General features: G+C 41.1%; 1 protein-coding gene across 1 annotated transcript; it reads left to right on the top strand.

The window, feature by feature from the left end:
• Window positions 1–515: 515 nt before the first annotated feature.
• egr3 (early growth response 3) lies at window positions 516–4,567 on the top strand. The gene is made up of 2 exons (XM_073058366.1): window positions 516–925; window positions 2,041–4,567. The coding sequence occupies exons 1-2, from the start codon at window positions 763–765 to the stop codon at window positions 3,036–3,038; spliced, it is 1,161 nt and encodes a 386-aa protein (XP_072914467.1). The 5' UTR covers window positions 516–762; the 3' UTR covers window positions 3,039–4,567.
• The last annotated feature ends 11,156 nt before the right edge of the window (window positions 4,568–15,723 follow it).

The following is a 15,723-nucleotide window of genomic DNA, read 5'->3' as shown; positions in this document are numbered from 1 at the left end:
TATTTTCCTACATTACAATTTCACCAAGCAAGCGGCCCAGAAGTAACCATTACGTCGGTACTTTTTAAGGATGTGGGTTCCGATCAGACAGTATTTTCCACTCCAGGGAACGACACACTCGCCGGAAAGTGAGCCAAATTTGGACGGGGAGTGCCGTGACGTCAGCCGGGTTTGCCCTTATATGGAGTTCCAGTCCGATCTCATAAAAAATGGCAAAAGGCTGCAAAAGTGCAAGGCTCTGGGCTGCAGGCCGACTGCAAGGATGCAAGGGGCTCTCGGCTGATCGGGATCGATGCAATGGTCATCTTAAGCGCTTCCCAGAGCTTAAAGCCCTCGTTAACTTTTGCAAACATTTCCCCCGAGAGCAGCGGTTGTTAGTTCAATGCAAGCCCGAATGTTCCATGAAACAAGCTTACACCTGCTACGTCACCGCTGCTAACTCTTTGCATCTCCATGTAAGGGCATCTACGTCATGGTGCTTTCCTTTTTCTCTATATATACTGGAGGAGCATATTTCACAGTATTGCTTTGCAAGCTTTCAACAGAGAAACACCAGATACAGAAGGAGAGGAGAATATAATTTTTTCTCAATGTTAATTCACTGACTACAGCTGTCATCTAACCCTGCTTGGAGAACCTTCTATTGCCAGGTGGATATCTGTTTTAAAAAGAGGAATTTGTATTTACACATACGTTGGTGGTGATCTGGGACTTATTTATTTATTTCTTGGAAGAGGATACCCCCGCTGTTTGCTCTCTGATATGACAGGGAAGATAGTAGAGAAGATCCCGGTGACGATGAACGGCTTGTTAAACCATCTGCAGGATAATATCTACCCCGAGGATGATATTTCCTCGGCCGTGCCCACCTCCATGAACATTTTTAGCTCGGAATCAAACAACGCCTACAATCAGATGGCTGGGGGTAAGGCAACTTACTGTTTAATTTATCGGAAGGCAATGTAAATAAAGTGATATTGACGCGGTCGTGTAAGAATTAAATACTCCTGCGTGCATTAAGTGGAGAATAAATTAATATGTAGATATTCAGTTATATCTTTGATTTGATTGCACAAATAGACGGATTTGCAACAGTGCTGTGTTATGCTGAAGTGCAATTAATGTGCTCTCACAGTGGGTTACTACGCTCTATCGTGACTGCCCGGAATGTTTTCTGCATTACCTGGAATGCTGTACTAAAGTCATGGATACTTACAGTTATAATAGTTGTGTGGATCCAATTATACGATAATATCGCCTGTTACGGCGGCACAGAAATGGTTAAATGCATCGTGGTAAATTTAACATAAAGTGTTTAATATCTCTAACAACAGTTCTACAGTTAATATTGCATTTTATACTTTGGAATGATATAATTAATAACAATTACTTAAATATCTAAACAATGTATATATTGCTGCAATGAATACAGTTAATAAATCAACACATTATTTCTAATATATTGAATATAAAGGATTCGCATGCATTCCACTTAACTAACTAAAGCCCTCTCTATAATATGACTTTACAACTATCTGCCAAACACGTACTATTTAATACGATTTATCTCACTGTGATCACACAATGAAACCTGCAATGCGAGAAATTGAACCCCCTTACATTGCTGTGGCTTTAACGTGTACAGTAACCTACCAATATATCTAACTGACAATATATCCAACTCTGTACGAGAGGAGTTACCTGCTAAATAAAATAGAGGGCTTTATTATCTACACATCTCTGCACTGTGATCACTGCGATTTGAGGCGGAGAGCGGGCTGCACTCGCTGCGTACGCGCAGCCACTTTAGTGTTCTGGCATTTCTTCCTTGGTGCCGGCTTCACTGCGGTTTACTACCGTCAACATTTGAACAAACGCTCACATCATTCATAATGGTTCGACTGAATTGTGCGGGCGTTTGATTGAACTTTAAGGTCAGGTGTCGTGCCCGCTGCTCACAAAATGTATACATATATATCAATCACTCCAAAATACTTTTATAGTTACTTGGGAACTAATGGTGAACATTCTCATTTTTAGATGCTCTTCTGGACGTTACCATGGACAAAGGTAGTCAGGACATGTCCTACGCTCCCACTTTCCAGAGCTCCGGTCGCAATCAGACTCTCACATACCTGGGTAAATTTGCCTTCGACTCCCCACCCGGGCCACTTGGAGGTTCGAACTGGTGCTCAGAAAACATCATCAACTTGGCGGGCCTGTTCGGGGTCTCGCATTCGCCCTCGACCAGCACCCAGACATCGACTGCCTGCACAATGGTGCAGAACCAAGGCGAGATGGAGCAACTTTATCAGGGACCAACGCCTTATCCACAATGCAGTGAAATGTACCAGGAGCAGGTCTATCACACTCCCCCGACAACCACCACCAACCTCTACTCCAACCAGGATTATCACTCCAAACCTGCTCAGGACAGTAATATATTCCCAGTCATTCCGGATTACAACCTGTTTCACCACCAGAATGACCTGGCTTCCATTACGGAACACAAACATTACCCATCTTCAGTGGATCCCATTAGGATCCCTCCTCCTCTCACTCCACTCACCACTATCAAAGCCTACACGGATTCTAAGCAGATGCCCGCCAGCTTCAGTTCTCACCCGCAGCCCTTGACCCTGAAGCCCATTCGGCCGAGGAAGTACCCCAACCGACCCAGCAAGACTCCCGTCCACGAGAGACCCCACGCCTGCCCAGCCGAGGGTTGTGACCGACGCTTCTCCAGATCGGACGAGCTGACCAGACACCTGCGGATCCACACGGGCCACAAGCCCTTCCAGTGTCGCATCTGTATGAGGAGCTTCAGCCGCAGCGACCACCTCACCACCCACATCAGGACCCACACAGGGGAGAAGCCCTTCTCGTGTGACTTCTGTGGGCGCAAGTTTGCCCGGAGTGACGAACGCAAGAGGCACGCCAAGATCCACCTCAAACAGAAGGATAAAAAAATGGACAAGAATCCCACGGCTCCCAACCCGGCAGCAGCAGCCGGTGTTCCGGTGACAACCTGTGCTTAGACTAGCGTCTCTCAATGCGTAAAAACGCAAAAGGTTGAATTGTACTCACGTTGCTGCAAGCGGCGTCCATTGCCACGCCACGCCAGTGCATTGGACTTTTGCACGTTTTACTACGGGGCCAATTTTCCTGGTGGCGCAATGTGACTTGCTGGTGCACAACTCGAGATGCGAACCGGTGCATCTTTTCTGGAAGTTCCAGTGAGCTCTGGCGGATCCGCTCTGCGCACATTTTGATGAGTATACATTCCAGTCCATCCGTCAATGTTTTAGCGTATTTTCGGCGCAGCTCCGGAACGCCCGAAAGCAGGACGGCGGAATTTGTGAAGCAACAATCAGGAACAATATTGTCGAAGATTAAGTTAATGTCAGACCTTTAACGTGGTTAAAGGTCTCTTGGTCTCTTCCAACGTGTTATTTGAAGAATATGACTACTATTGGACAACACTGACCCTACATCATAAAAAAACACAGTTGACTTTTATTGAGCACATTTTTGATCATAAATTGAACTCATGTCCTTATTGTGTGGACACTGACGTCTGTTTATAAATCGTTGTGATAGACTAATACAATTCAGCATTGCATTCAGTGGGATCACTTACTTCACTCAGATACTTTTTAAATAAACAAACAAAAAATCCTTGGTGTTTACTAGCCGGACAGCCTTCCCGGTGAACTTGTAACGATAACTGCAAAGTAATCACACAATATAAATATTCCGAAGAATAAGTCAAGACGCACTTTTGTTTCTTCAATGGCCGTCCACTGCCGTGTAATGACCCGCCGCCAGACAGCCTGTGTTGTGTTCTGCAGTTTGCTGCAATTAATGAATTGCCGCTATCATGTTTGACTTTGTGTATACAGCATTCACCACGTGTATACTTTGTGCGTGCACCTCAGTTGTAGATGACCAACAGGATTACTGAGATTGGCTCTGGGGAGGAATTTTCATGAGAGCGCAAGAGCCATTGATAAACACCTCACCATGTGTACAATCGGAACTTTTGTTGTATTGGTCCTCTCCTCCGCCTTCTTTGTCATTTTATTACAAAAAAGGGAGCACTTTTGCACCCAGTCATTAATTTCAAAGCATGTTACTGCACGATGGCATTTTTCCATGGGAACCATGCACAAAGCAAATGGTTCCCTTTTGCTCTTTACAGTTTTAAATGTCTGCATGTGGGGGAAAAAGTTGTCAGACAAGGGATCAAAGTGGTTTGATATAACAGTTAAGAAGACACCTGTGAGAAATGTTTTTTTCCTGGAAAATTTTTGCATAAAGTACAGTATTTTGAACAGAGATGTATTATATTTTGTGGCTTTATTTTTAAGATTTTATTGTATCTTATAATAAGGTACAGGCTTGATTTTGTGAAGAGATGGTGATTACTCACCAATGTTCTCATTGGCTTATTGTCTATTGTAATGCAAATACTGTAGTTTAAAGTATAGGCATTTGAGAGATAGCTGATGTATTGTTGTACCATTTGCACTGTGCGCAAATGTTGAGATATAAATATATTGTGTTTGCTGAGCAAAGTCCCTCTTGTGTTTTATTGAGAGTTTCATTAACTCTACAGGACACCAAATTCAGACATTCTTTCATTTTACCTATGTCTCACTCTATCTCTATGAGTCCTCAAGAAAGTGCTGGAAATACTCAGCAGGTCAGGCAGCATGTGTAGAGGAAGAAACAGAAGTAATGTTTCAGGTCAATTTTGTGTTTATTTCCAATATTTTCTTTCAACATCAACAGTTTTTTTATGTTTGTTTCTAAAATATCCCATGCTAAATGTCCAATTAAATCATAAGCAATTCAAATCTCTGTCAGAGAGTAGGCAGGGGGTGAGCCAAAAGATTAGAAAAACACTCAAAAGGATTGAAGGGGAAATTTAGTTCTTGCAAGAAGCCAAAGCCTGAGGTTATAAATATAAGATTAGTAAATTCAATAAACAATCCAAAAGTATTTTCTTCACCCAGAGAACAGTGAAATAGGGAACTGGTTCCCATTAGGAATAGCTGAGGCAGAAACTATGGATACATTGAGAAGGAAGTTAGATATGTGGGACAAAGAAGAGATAATAGCAGATAGGGTTAAAGTAAGTATGATAAAGTAGAATGAAGCCCAGAAACTGGATTAGAACATAAAAAGCAAAATTAAACAAATGCAGGAAAGCTGTTTAAAAATCCTGGGAGCACACAAAAGATCAGACAGCAACTGTGGAAAATGAAATGAAATTATGTTCTATGTTGATGACTCTTAATCAATACTGATCAAACATCTTTTCAGTTACAAGGGAGGGATTGCAGAGGGGAAGGGAGGGGTATGGTAGGGTGGGGGGGGGTGTGAGAGAACAAAGCAACAAAATGAACGCTTATGATATAATGGAAGTCAGGAGAGGAGAAATGACCCCATTGGCAGTTCTTACTGAAAGAGAGAGAGAGAGAGAGTGGTAATGGCTTCACTATTTCTACAGCTGGTATTCCTTAACACTTTGCATAAAGTAACAATTGAATTCCATAAATATTTCTATATAATTAAGGTAAATAAATATGAAAAAAAGTTTGGAGTGCTGAAACATCTGGTTCAGTTACCCAACTATGTTGCTGCAAAAACCAAGCAGATACACACATTATTTCCACATATAAATAACCAAATAAATCAGTAAGAAAGATAAATGCTTTAAAATCATTTACAAGCTTCAGGAATTTGTTGCAAAAGAACTGACTTTTAGTGTATTAATTCAATTATATCTGTTATCAAATTACAAAGATCCTATAGAATTGAATTTTGGAATTTCAGTCAGTCTTTGCTTAAAAGAATGACTTTAAAGCTGCATTCAATTTATTGTCACATAACATTAACAGAAAGGTCGGATGATGAGTAGCTGCATTCTTAAAAGGGGTGTTTTCAAAGGGAAAGTAAAAATAATAAGCATTGTAAAATTGATTCCAACAAAACTGTGGAACTGTTTAATAAATGTTGCACATAAAAGTATTTCATTATTTACAGAATTTCATTATATAGCATAGGGTTCATGCTGGAATAAGTTGGGACTAATAGTAAAAGTTAAATATGATTTGTTGTCATTTGAATTAGCTCAGGGAAACCAGGTTGAAAGACCCAGAAGAATGTTCTGAACCTGTGGAGAAGACAGCATAAATTTAGTCCCATTAAAGCTGAGTGTTCTTATTGTAGGCCATGAAGGCAGGAGTAATTCCTTGCAGAAAATAGAAAATGTTTGTGATAAATGCACATATCAGGAGCCTGGCAGAGTTGCAATGAGGGACAGCTATTCACACAAGAAAATGTTACCTTATTTCATTTCCCGTCCTTCCGCAAGTCATCTCAAACTTGAATTCTCTGCTTCCCTTCAATGGGAACCCTGGTGGGAGAAGAATGCTGAAGCTGGTTCCAAAAGGAAAGACAAAAAAAGAACATTAACAGCAATGTAAATAATATTTACAGCTTTGGTTTCTCTAAAAACATTTATTATAATTTCCAAACAATATTTTCCTTAATATCTGTCTTAAATATATTTCCCACTAAGCTAAATTTAAGTTTTCAATATATAAAATCATCTTGATTTATTGAACTTTAGCCTAAACTTTAGCATTTGGATGAAAAGTAATTTAAAACCTAATTGAGGAGCTTCTTTTTAGTCTGCAGGAGTTAATTATCTCTTATTCTTTCTCAAAGAATACTCTCTTTAGACTTTGGGTCAATTCTGCTGAACTTTGCCTTACCTTCTCCAACACAGACATCTTTGAAATGCAGTGATTAAGTCTGTGCACTCTACAGAAAATATGATCTGGACTTGCATTATAACCCCTCAGTATTACCCTGTTAGTTTACATTCCTTTTCGCTGTCTTCTGGCTATTTGTCATTTTAGTTGTCCTTGTTTCTTCATTGGTAGTGATGGTTATTCAGTTCCCTCTCCAACTTAATCTCCTTCATTGTAAATCCACATTATGTACTGTTTTATCTAATATGCTACACTTTATTTTACTTCCTTTACCAATTCCCTGCCTAGGATCTTAAATCTTTCTGTGAGTTACATCAGCCTAGAGCTCTCTCATATTCCTTTCATAAATCTTTCTGGTCCTCTGCTTCTCTCCCTTTCATTAAAGTTCCTGCTTTGACCAAGGTTTCTGGCAATCACAGAAAAGCAGAGCAAAGGAGGAGGCTTTTTTAGCCCATGTATTCTGTGCTGGTTCTTTCAATGCAAAATCATGTAGTTTCTCACTCCCCTGAATCTTTCCCAAATTCTGCATAATTTTTACCCTTTGCAGGATTCTATTCAATTCCCTTTCAGGAGTCTGCAAACCTGATCCATTATTAATCAATAAAAATGAAATCAAATTTTGGTCAGCTGAATAGCTTGGTCTGAAATTCCATCAGATTAAGCTTTTGCTTTATATATTTTACCATGTTGGAAATGATTATATAAACAGCAGTTGTAGTTGTCTACAAGCTGACAAATGATAATCTGCATGGTTTACATTGCTTAAAATGGCTGCAAAAACACAACATCCAGTGCCTCCCTATACTTATGCCACATCTCTCACAGTTTTCCAACACTTGACTATTCCTCCATTCTGACCTTATTCCCGAGACTGTGTGGTTTGTTGATTTCATTTTTCACACGGGATCTCTTCAACATCTTTCAGACTTTTGAGTAAAGAACACAATTGGGCAAATTGTCTAATTCAATAGTAACTCACCCAGAGGAGTCAGAGCTGGTTGTTTTGTGTTTAGATATGGGTTTTCAGACTATCATATTGTGGATGCTTTAATGAGCATGGTAAATATTTCTTTCCATTTGAATTCTGACATGATACCTATAAGAAACGTAACTTGCATTTCTACAGCATTTGTTTCAATCTCAGAATGTCCCAAAGCCCTTTCTATTGCATGCATCCATTTAGACAATAGACAATAGACAATAGGTGCAGAAGTAGACCATTCGGCCCTTCGAGCCTGCACCGCCATTCTGAGATCATGGCTGATCATCTACTATCAATACCTGGTTCCTGCCTTATCCCCATATCCCTTGATTCCCGGTTGATTTAACATGCAACCGCTCTTGTATTGTGCTGCTGGTTGCTTGCCATGTTCCACTGATTGTGTGAAAACCCTGCACCGTTCTTTTGCACCATTGTCTCAAGACACTTCTTTTCACCCTTTGAATCACCCAGGAACCCACAGTACTGTGCAAAAGTCTTAGGCACAGATATATAGTATGGCTAGGGTGCATTGTCCTGTATTTGTCAACATGGAACAGAGAGCACGTTTGCAAATCTGGCGGGTGCAAAGGGTGCTAGGAATGGCGAGGGTGGTGAGCAGTGGGAGGGGTGTGGGACAGGTGGCAGAGAAGGAGTGCCAGGGATGGGGATGATGTGGGTGCAGACACTTCCAACCCTGAGACACCGGGCGAGGACATCTGATTGTAAACAATTGATATATTGATTGTTACAGAGTGTCTCCCTTCCCCTTTCCCCAACCACGATCCTCCTCTCTTTGCCCCTTTCCTACTTCCAGACCACAATAGAGACCCATATCAGAATCAGGTTTGACATCACTCACATATGTCGTTAATTTATTTTTGTGGCAGAGGTACAGAGCAATACAAAAAAATTACTATACAATACTGTGCAAAAGTCTTAGGCACCCTGGCTATATATATCTGCCTAAGACTTCTGCGCAGTACTGTATTTCCCATTTGTCTCAGAGGATTTATTATTTTCAATTCCTTTAATCAAACATGTTTCTCCTTCACACTGGTTTTAAAATACACTGGAGAATTCTCCGTGGAAACTGAGTCTCTGTTTTCCACCTTAGTGAGCACTTCTGAACAGTAATCATTAAATCATTTATTTTTTTTCTTTAATTTTCCATTGCTTCACTAAAAGCTTTATCACCCTCTGTAGGATTTGTTTTATCATTTTGATTCTAAATCAAATACGTAATTGATGCTTGCTGGAGAACTTCATCTCTAACTCTCTTGCTGGCTCCTTCTCATGCTTTAGGCTGCTCTTTGGCCAAGTTTTTGATTTTCTGTTCTGATAACCTGTTCTGCTTAATGAGAGAACCTTGGTACATTTATAATAAAGAGTCTCTTAGCCTAACCCCCTTTGCCAACTGCACATCCAGTGCTCTCTTTGAAAGCTTCTTGCTTTTTGTCAGCACATCCTTCTATTGCAAAAGTTTCACTCCTTTGCCATTTTGCTTACATTAGTTTTGGTCTTAAGTAAACCGAAAACTGCTGAAAATCTTTTCCAGGTCTGCAATTGACCATGTTTAGTATTACTGCTTTAAAAATGTCTGCTCTTTCCTCAACATAAATGCAAGTTATCCCATTTATTATTGTTTGTCTGCTATTGGTGATCAGATGCCCTCATAGTTAATCACATTTTGTGATCACATTTCCTTTTAAGTTTGACTGATCTGCTACAATGGCGATTCTCTACATTAGATGCAAAAATCTGCCCTGACTTGTGTTTCACTTCGACTATACACTGTGTAAGTATTAGTGGTTTCTATTGTGGGGACATTCTAAGATCATAAAGCCCATAAATGTTATTTTTTGTTTAAGCTTTTGATGGGGTCCATTAGAAGTTGTGTGAAGAGCATGTTTTTCCTAATATAACTAGAACAGATCATGCTTCCATACTTCCATTTATTTTGAACAGAAACAAAATTCCCCTTCCCTCCACTTTTCTCTCTCCCCATTTTCTTCTAGTTCAGATGAAAGGTCTCACCCCAAAATGCTGACTGTATATTTCCCTCCATAGATTCTGCCTGATCTGCTGAGGTCTAAAGCAGCTCTTGATTCTTTTATTTCATCAGATCCTTTATTGTTATCTGTTATTCAGGAACAGTTATTATCCTTCAACCATCAGGCTTCTGAACTAGAGTGGATAACTTCACTCAACTCTGAAGTGATTCCACAAACGATGAAGTCACTTTCAAGAACTTTACAACTCATGTTCTGAGTATTATTTATTATGTTTATTTGCACAATTTGTCTTCCTTTGCACATTGGTCTTTGTGTGTAGTTTTCACTGATTCTATTGTATTTCTCTGTTCTACTATGAATGCCTGCAAGAAAATGAATCTCATGGTAGCATATGGTGACATATACATATTTTGAAAATAAACTTACTTTGAACATAACTTTGAAATAAATCTAGTCACCTTCCGTTACCAATCCTTCCCCTGTATCAGCCCTTGATTATTACGCTGAACAAACCTCAATTACCTCAGTGTGGTATATCATGGTGGTTGATAAACTGGATTGCATTCATCTGTCGCTGCACTAGTGTGTGGTGAAGACTGTTATGGTCTTGATCTTGCAGAAACGAGGCTCCAGAACAATGTGCCCTGCACCATCAATCTACAGGCTATGGTACTTCGGGACTTGGGCTATATATCTTGCGACGGTACGCATTTCTCATATTGTAACTGTATCTGCTTTATGTGCTGTGTGTGACTGCTGGTTCTGCGTTTTGCACCTTGGCCCCGGAGAAACACTGTTTCATTTGGCTGTATTCATGTGTATGGCTGAATGACAATTAAGCTCATAATATGTTCGAGTCCTAAATTGTTTCACAACTGTTTTAAATTGCTTTTGAATTTAGAGGCGTTCCTCCAGTTTCAAAACCTGCCACAGTTCCATTTTTGGGCTGAGAAACAATTCTAATCCTGCCTTTATGATAATTTCCCTTCACCCTTTACAGTCAAATCCTTCTAAACATGGCTGTTTTCAATATCTTTTATGTTCCTTTTCTTTATTTTGGTTAGTACTTTTCTTTCCTGACCAGAACCTAAACAACATGCAGCTCATTCCCCAAGTTGTGCTGTACAAGCCTTGACTGCCATGGTCAGTTAGACATTGACAGCATTGATCCGAGCTATCCAGTTCTTTGGGCCTCTGTGGTGGTTATTCTTCTCACTCAAACTTCCTGTCAGTGCACTCTATCTCATGAGATGATATGTCTGTTCCTTCTCATTTATGTTTATCCAGCTTGTTCTTAAACATATTTTATTTTATCTTTCATTTAGAGATACAGTGCAGAACATGCCCTCCTGCACCATCCAGCAACCCACCTACTTAATTACTCTTCTCCAGCCCTTGACCTTTTCCACCTACCTGGCTTCATCGATCATCTTTCAGCTAGCCCCCACTGACCTTTCTGGTCTAGTATCTCCCCCACTTCCTTCTCAGTCCTGAATAAGGGTTTCGGCCTGAAACATGGACTATTAATTTCCTTAGATGCTGCCTGACCTGCTGAGTTCCTCCAGCATTTTGTGTGTGTGTGTGTGTGTGTGTGTTTGTGTTTTGCTTTGGATATCCAATATCTGCAGACTGTATCATGTTTGTTTTTTAATCCTAACCTAACTACAGGGAAATTAACAATGGCCAATTAGCACACTAACCACCTTTGGAAAGTGGCAGGAAATCCACACGCTCACGGGAAGGACGTACCAACTTCGTACAGATGGCGTCAGAAATGATCTCCAAACTCCGACGCCCAGAGCCGTGAGTCATGCTAACCACTATGCGACCATTTCTTGTGCCACGATTCCTCTCTGAGGGTGTGGGTTCCACATTCTCACCAATGTCTGACAAAAGGCGTGATCCTTTGTAAATCTCAGCTTCATCAAAGGGATCAAGAAGCATTTAAAGGGATGGTTGGTGACTGCAGATTGGAGTGAAAGGCAGCTTCGATGGTCAGTCTGGAGGGAAAGAATTGGCAGCACTATTAGAGCAGCAATCTCACAGCCCCTGGTTCAATCCTCCACTCAATTTGTTGGAGTTTGCCCATTCTCCTGGTGGCATTGTCATTCTTTGCTGGGTGCTCCCAAATTCCAAGGGTGTGCAGGTAGATTAATTAGCTGCTTTAAATTGCCGCTAGTGTGTAGGTGAAGGCTGCAATCACTATAGGGGGACATAGTGCTGTTGATGGAAATGTAGGAAAAACAGGTTAAGTAACAATTAGTGGGGGAATGTGACTTACCATGGACTCAATAGCAGACAAATGGCCTCCTTCTCTAAAAGATACAGAAGAAATTGTAGTGATGAGAGAGTAGGGTTGTACAAAGAGTAGGAACAGAGTGAACCATGTGAAATGGAAAACACATAAGGATATTGAAGTTTCGGTCACCTGCCTACAGGAAAGATGTAAATAAGGTTGAAAGAGTACAGAGAAAATTTGCAAGGAGGTTGCCAGGTCTGGAAGACCTGAGTTATAAGGAAAGATTGAATAGGTTAGCACTTTATTCCTTGGACTGTAGATGATTAAGAGGAGACTTGATAGAGGTATAGAAAATTATAAATAGGGTAAATGCAAGCAGGATTTTTCCCCTGAGGTTGGGTGCAACTACAGCTAGAGGTAATAGGTTAAGGGTAAAAGGTGAAAAGTTTAAGGGGAACATGAGGGGAAACTCCTTCACTCTGAGGGTGGTAAGTGTTTGGAACGAGCTGACAGTGAAAATGGTGTGTGCAAGCTCGACTTTAATGTTTAAGAGAAGTTTGGGTGGGTACGTGGATGGTAAGGATGTGAAGGTCTATGGTCCCAGTGCAGGTCGATGGGAGTAGGCAGTTTACATAGTTTGGCATGGACTAAATGGGCTGAAGGGCCAGCTTCTCCCCTGTACTTTTCTATGACTATATTAGGAAAGGTTTTACGCTCTGTGGTAAATCTGATCAACACTGTGCAATAGCTTGTCACTTTTCCAGTTGCGAATGGTGACCTTGATAAAATCAACCTGATCAACCCTGTTGTGGGAACCAGTGTTGTAAACTTCTTCTGTGTGTCCACTAACATTATGGAAGTGAGGAGACAAAGAGAGCCGCACTTGCCCTGAAGCTGAAAGCCTTCCATACGTCTTACTTTGCTATTCTGTTGCAGCCATGAGATTCAGAGAAAGGACATAAAGGAGGCTAGGGAGAAGGACAGAGAAACAGAAACATTAGGCACAGAGAGAGAGAGAGAGAGAGAGAGAGAGAGAGAGAGAGAGAGAGTGTGGATAAAGCAGCAGCACTCTGTGAACAAAACAGTGATAATGCTGAGAGACAATGTCCTCTGACTCACAGAGCGGAATGGGACATTCACGAGAAATGCCGTGACTGGCAGTAACCTGAACTTGAATAGGTATGATATTTTTGGGAAAAAAAACTGAGTTTCTAGTTGAGCAAGAGGGTCTTGTTGGACACAAGTAGCCCTCCTGATGACACTTGAATCTGAATAAACACAACCCGGGGGAATTCAGGCACTGATTTATTAAGAACTGAATTGCGAAATGGAGTTAAGCGTCAAAGTTTCTCTTGCACCCTGCAGTGAAGTACCTCATCTCAATTTCCAGCTTTGACAGAGACTTAAGTTGTGAACTGTGGCATAATTTTTAGCAGTTGTGTCAACACCCTGGGGTGCTGCATATTGCTGCTGCAACGTATGACAACAGCTTGTCACTCCTGTACATTGCAACATGTCATTCTAATTCATTATCTCAATAAAGCAATACAGCAATTTACAACTCCTAACACACTGGAACAGAAGCTCCAGTGCATACAATGAGGTGCCATGTCAAAATTTCTCATCTGCACATCACTCTTTTGCAATGCATACACACACTACTAACACACACTGCCATTCTCATTCACAACACCGTAAAGGCTATTTGGCCCATCATGTCAGGCTGCCATTCAGTCATGGCTGATTTATTACCCCTCTCAACTCTATGCTCCTGCCTTCTCACTGTAGCCTTTAATGCCCTTACTAATCAAGGAACTGGTAACCTCCAATTTACCTATGCTCAATGACTTGGGCTCCACAGCTGTCTATGGCAATGAATTGCACAGATTCACCACTGTCTTACTAAAGAAATTCCTCATCATCTTTGTTATTGAGATATCTTTGTATTCCGAGGCTGTGCCCTCTGGTCCTAGACTCTCCCAGTATTGGAAACATCCTCTCCACATCCAATCTGTCTTGGTCTTTCAATATTAGATAGGTTTCAATGAGATACTCCCACTCCATTTTTCTTAACTCCAGTGAGTACAGGCCCAGAGCCATCAACCACTCATAAGTTAACTCTTTCATTCCTGGGATCCTTCTCCTGAACAATTTTCTACTATGATCTCAGCAAATAACAATGCTCTATAATGCAATTTAACTCAATATCCTTATTTACCATCAATTAAATCATGGAAATAAAGTGTAAAGGAGGTAGAGTTGCATTTCTTTCATGCTCCTTGGGGTTATCAAGAATTACCTTTGGAATATACACACCGTTGTAATGTTGGAAACGTGGAGGGCCATTTACAAAGAAAGATCTCAGAAACAGCACCACGATAATGAGCAGATAGTTTATACAGGTGTAAACTTTGACCAGAACATCAGAGAAAATGTGACGGGAGACCCAGGCGAGGATGGTTGGGACCCAAGTGCTGGAGTATCAGAGACAAGAATCGAGACACGATACAAGACTGAAATGAGGAAAGGGTTCTAAACTAGATGCTAGATGAGAATCCAAAGTTCAGCTAATGATTGTGCACCATACCTCAGTTCAAGTGGTCTTTAAATATTAAAATCCTGGTGCCAAGACATGGCGGGGTGGGCCTGAAGCTTTAAAGGGGCCACGCCAGCTATACATATTCTGAAGAATTAGAGCGTCAAAACCCCAAAGGCTGGCGCAGCCGGGTGCATGTCGTAACAGAAAACTTACTTACAACATCAGGAGAAGTGAACGGTTTGTTTGGTTAGAATTACAATCATCAAAATAAGCCCTTAAATAAAGCTGAACTCCTTCAAAATTTTACTTCAGGCAAAACGTGCAACATGTTAGTACAGACAGACAGACAGAGCCTCTGATGAACACAGCTGTGTGATTATCAGCAGCTATGTTTCATTTGAAGGTAAGACCATAAGAATTCGGAGCAGCGGTGGAGAATTTCACCATCCGCAGCATCATAGCTGATTGCTTTGCCGATTCTACTTTCCCATCCACTCCCACATCATGTGATCCACTCTGTTCAAGCTTCTGTGCATCCAGAACCCTCTTATTCTTCAATCAAAAGTAATGCAGCATGGAAACAGGCCCTTTGGCCCAACTCACCCGTGCTGACTTGTTGCCCAGTGAGGAAGTCCCAACTGCCCGTGTTTGGCCTATAGCCGTCCAGCTCTCCTTTCCAGGCACTTACTTCGATGGCTTTTAAATATTGCTAATGAGCCTGCCTCAACTGCCATTCCTGTCAGCCCACTCCAAATATGCGCCACCCTTTTGCATGAAGATACCCCTTTTAAATTTGTCACCTATGATCTTAAACCTATGCAGCCTTCTTTTTCTAACCCCTCTCTGGACAAATGATGACATACTTTCATTGTGTTTATGCCCCTTATGACCTTATATACCTCTGTCAGATCACCCCTCAATCTACTTCATTCCAGGCAAAAAAGTCTAAGTCTACGCAACCTCTCATCGTTTGATCCAGGTACCTTAGTCCTGGCAACATCCTGGTACATCTTTTCTCCCACTCCTTCTGGTGTAATAACATCTTTCCTATAACAGGGTGACCAAAACTGTACACAATACTCCAAATGTGGCCTCGCCGATGTCTTATATAACTGCAACATAATTCCTGCACTCAGTGCCCTCACTGATGGAAGTTGAAAATCCAG

The sequence above is a fragment of the Hemitrygon akajei genome, chromosome 1, assembly GCF_048418815.1.
Source record: "Hemitrygon akajei chromosome 1, sHemAka1.3, whole genome shotgun sequence".
In the NCBI taxonomy this organism is placed as follows: domain Eukaryota; kingdom Metazoa; phylum Chordata; class Chondrichthyes; order Myliobatiformes; family Dasyatidae; genus Hemitrygon; species Hemitrygon akajei.
Note: the sequence above shows the minus strand (reverse complement) of the source record. Positions and strands in the feature narration are given on the sequence as shown.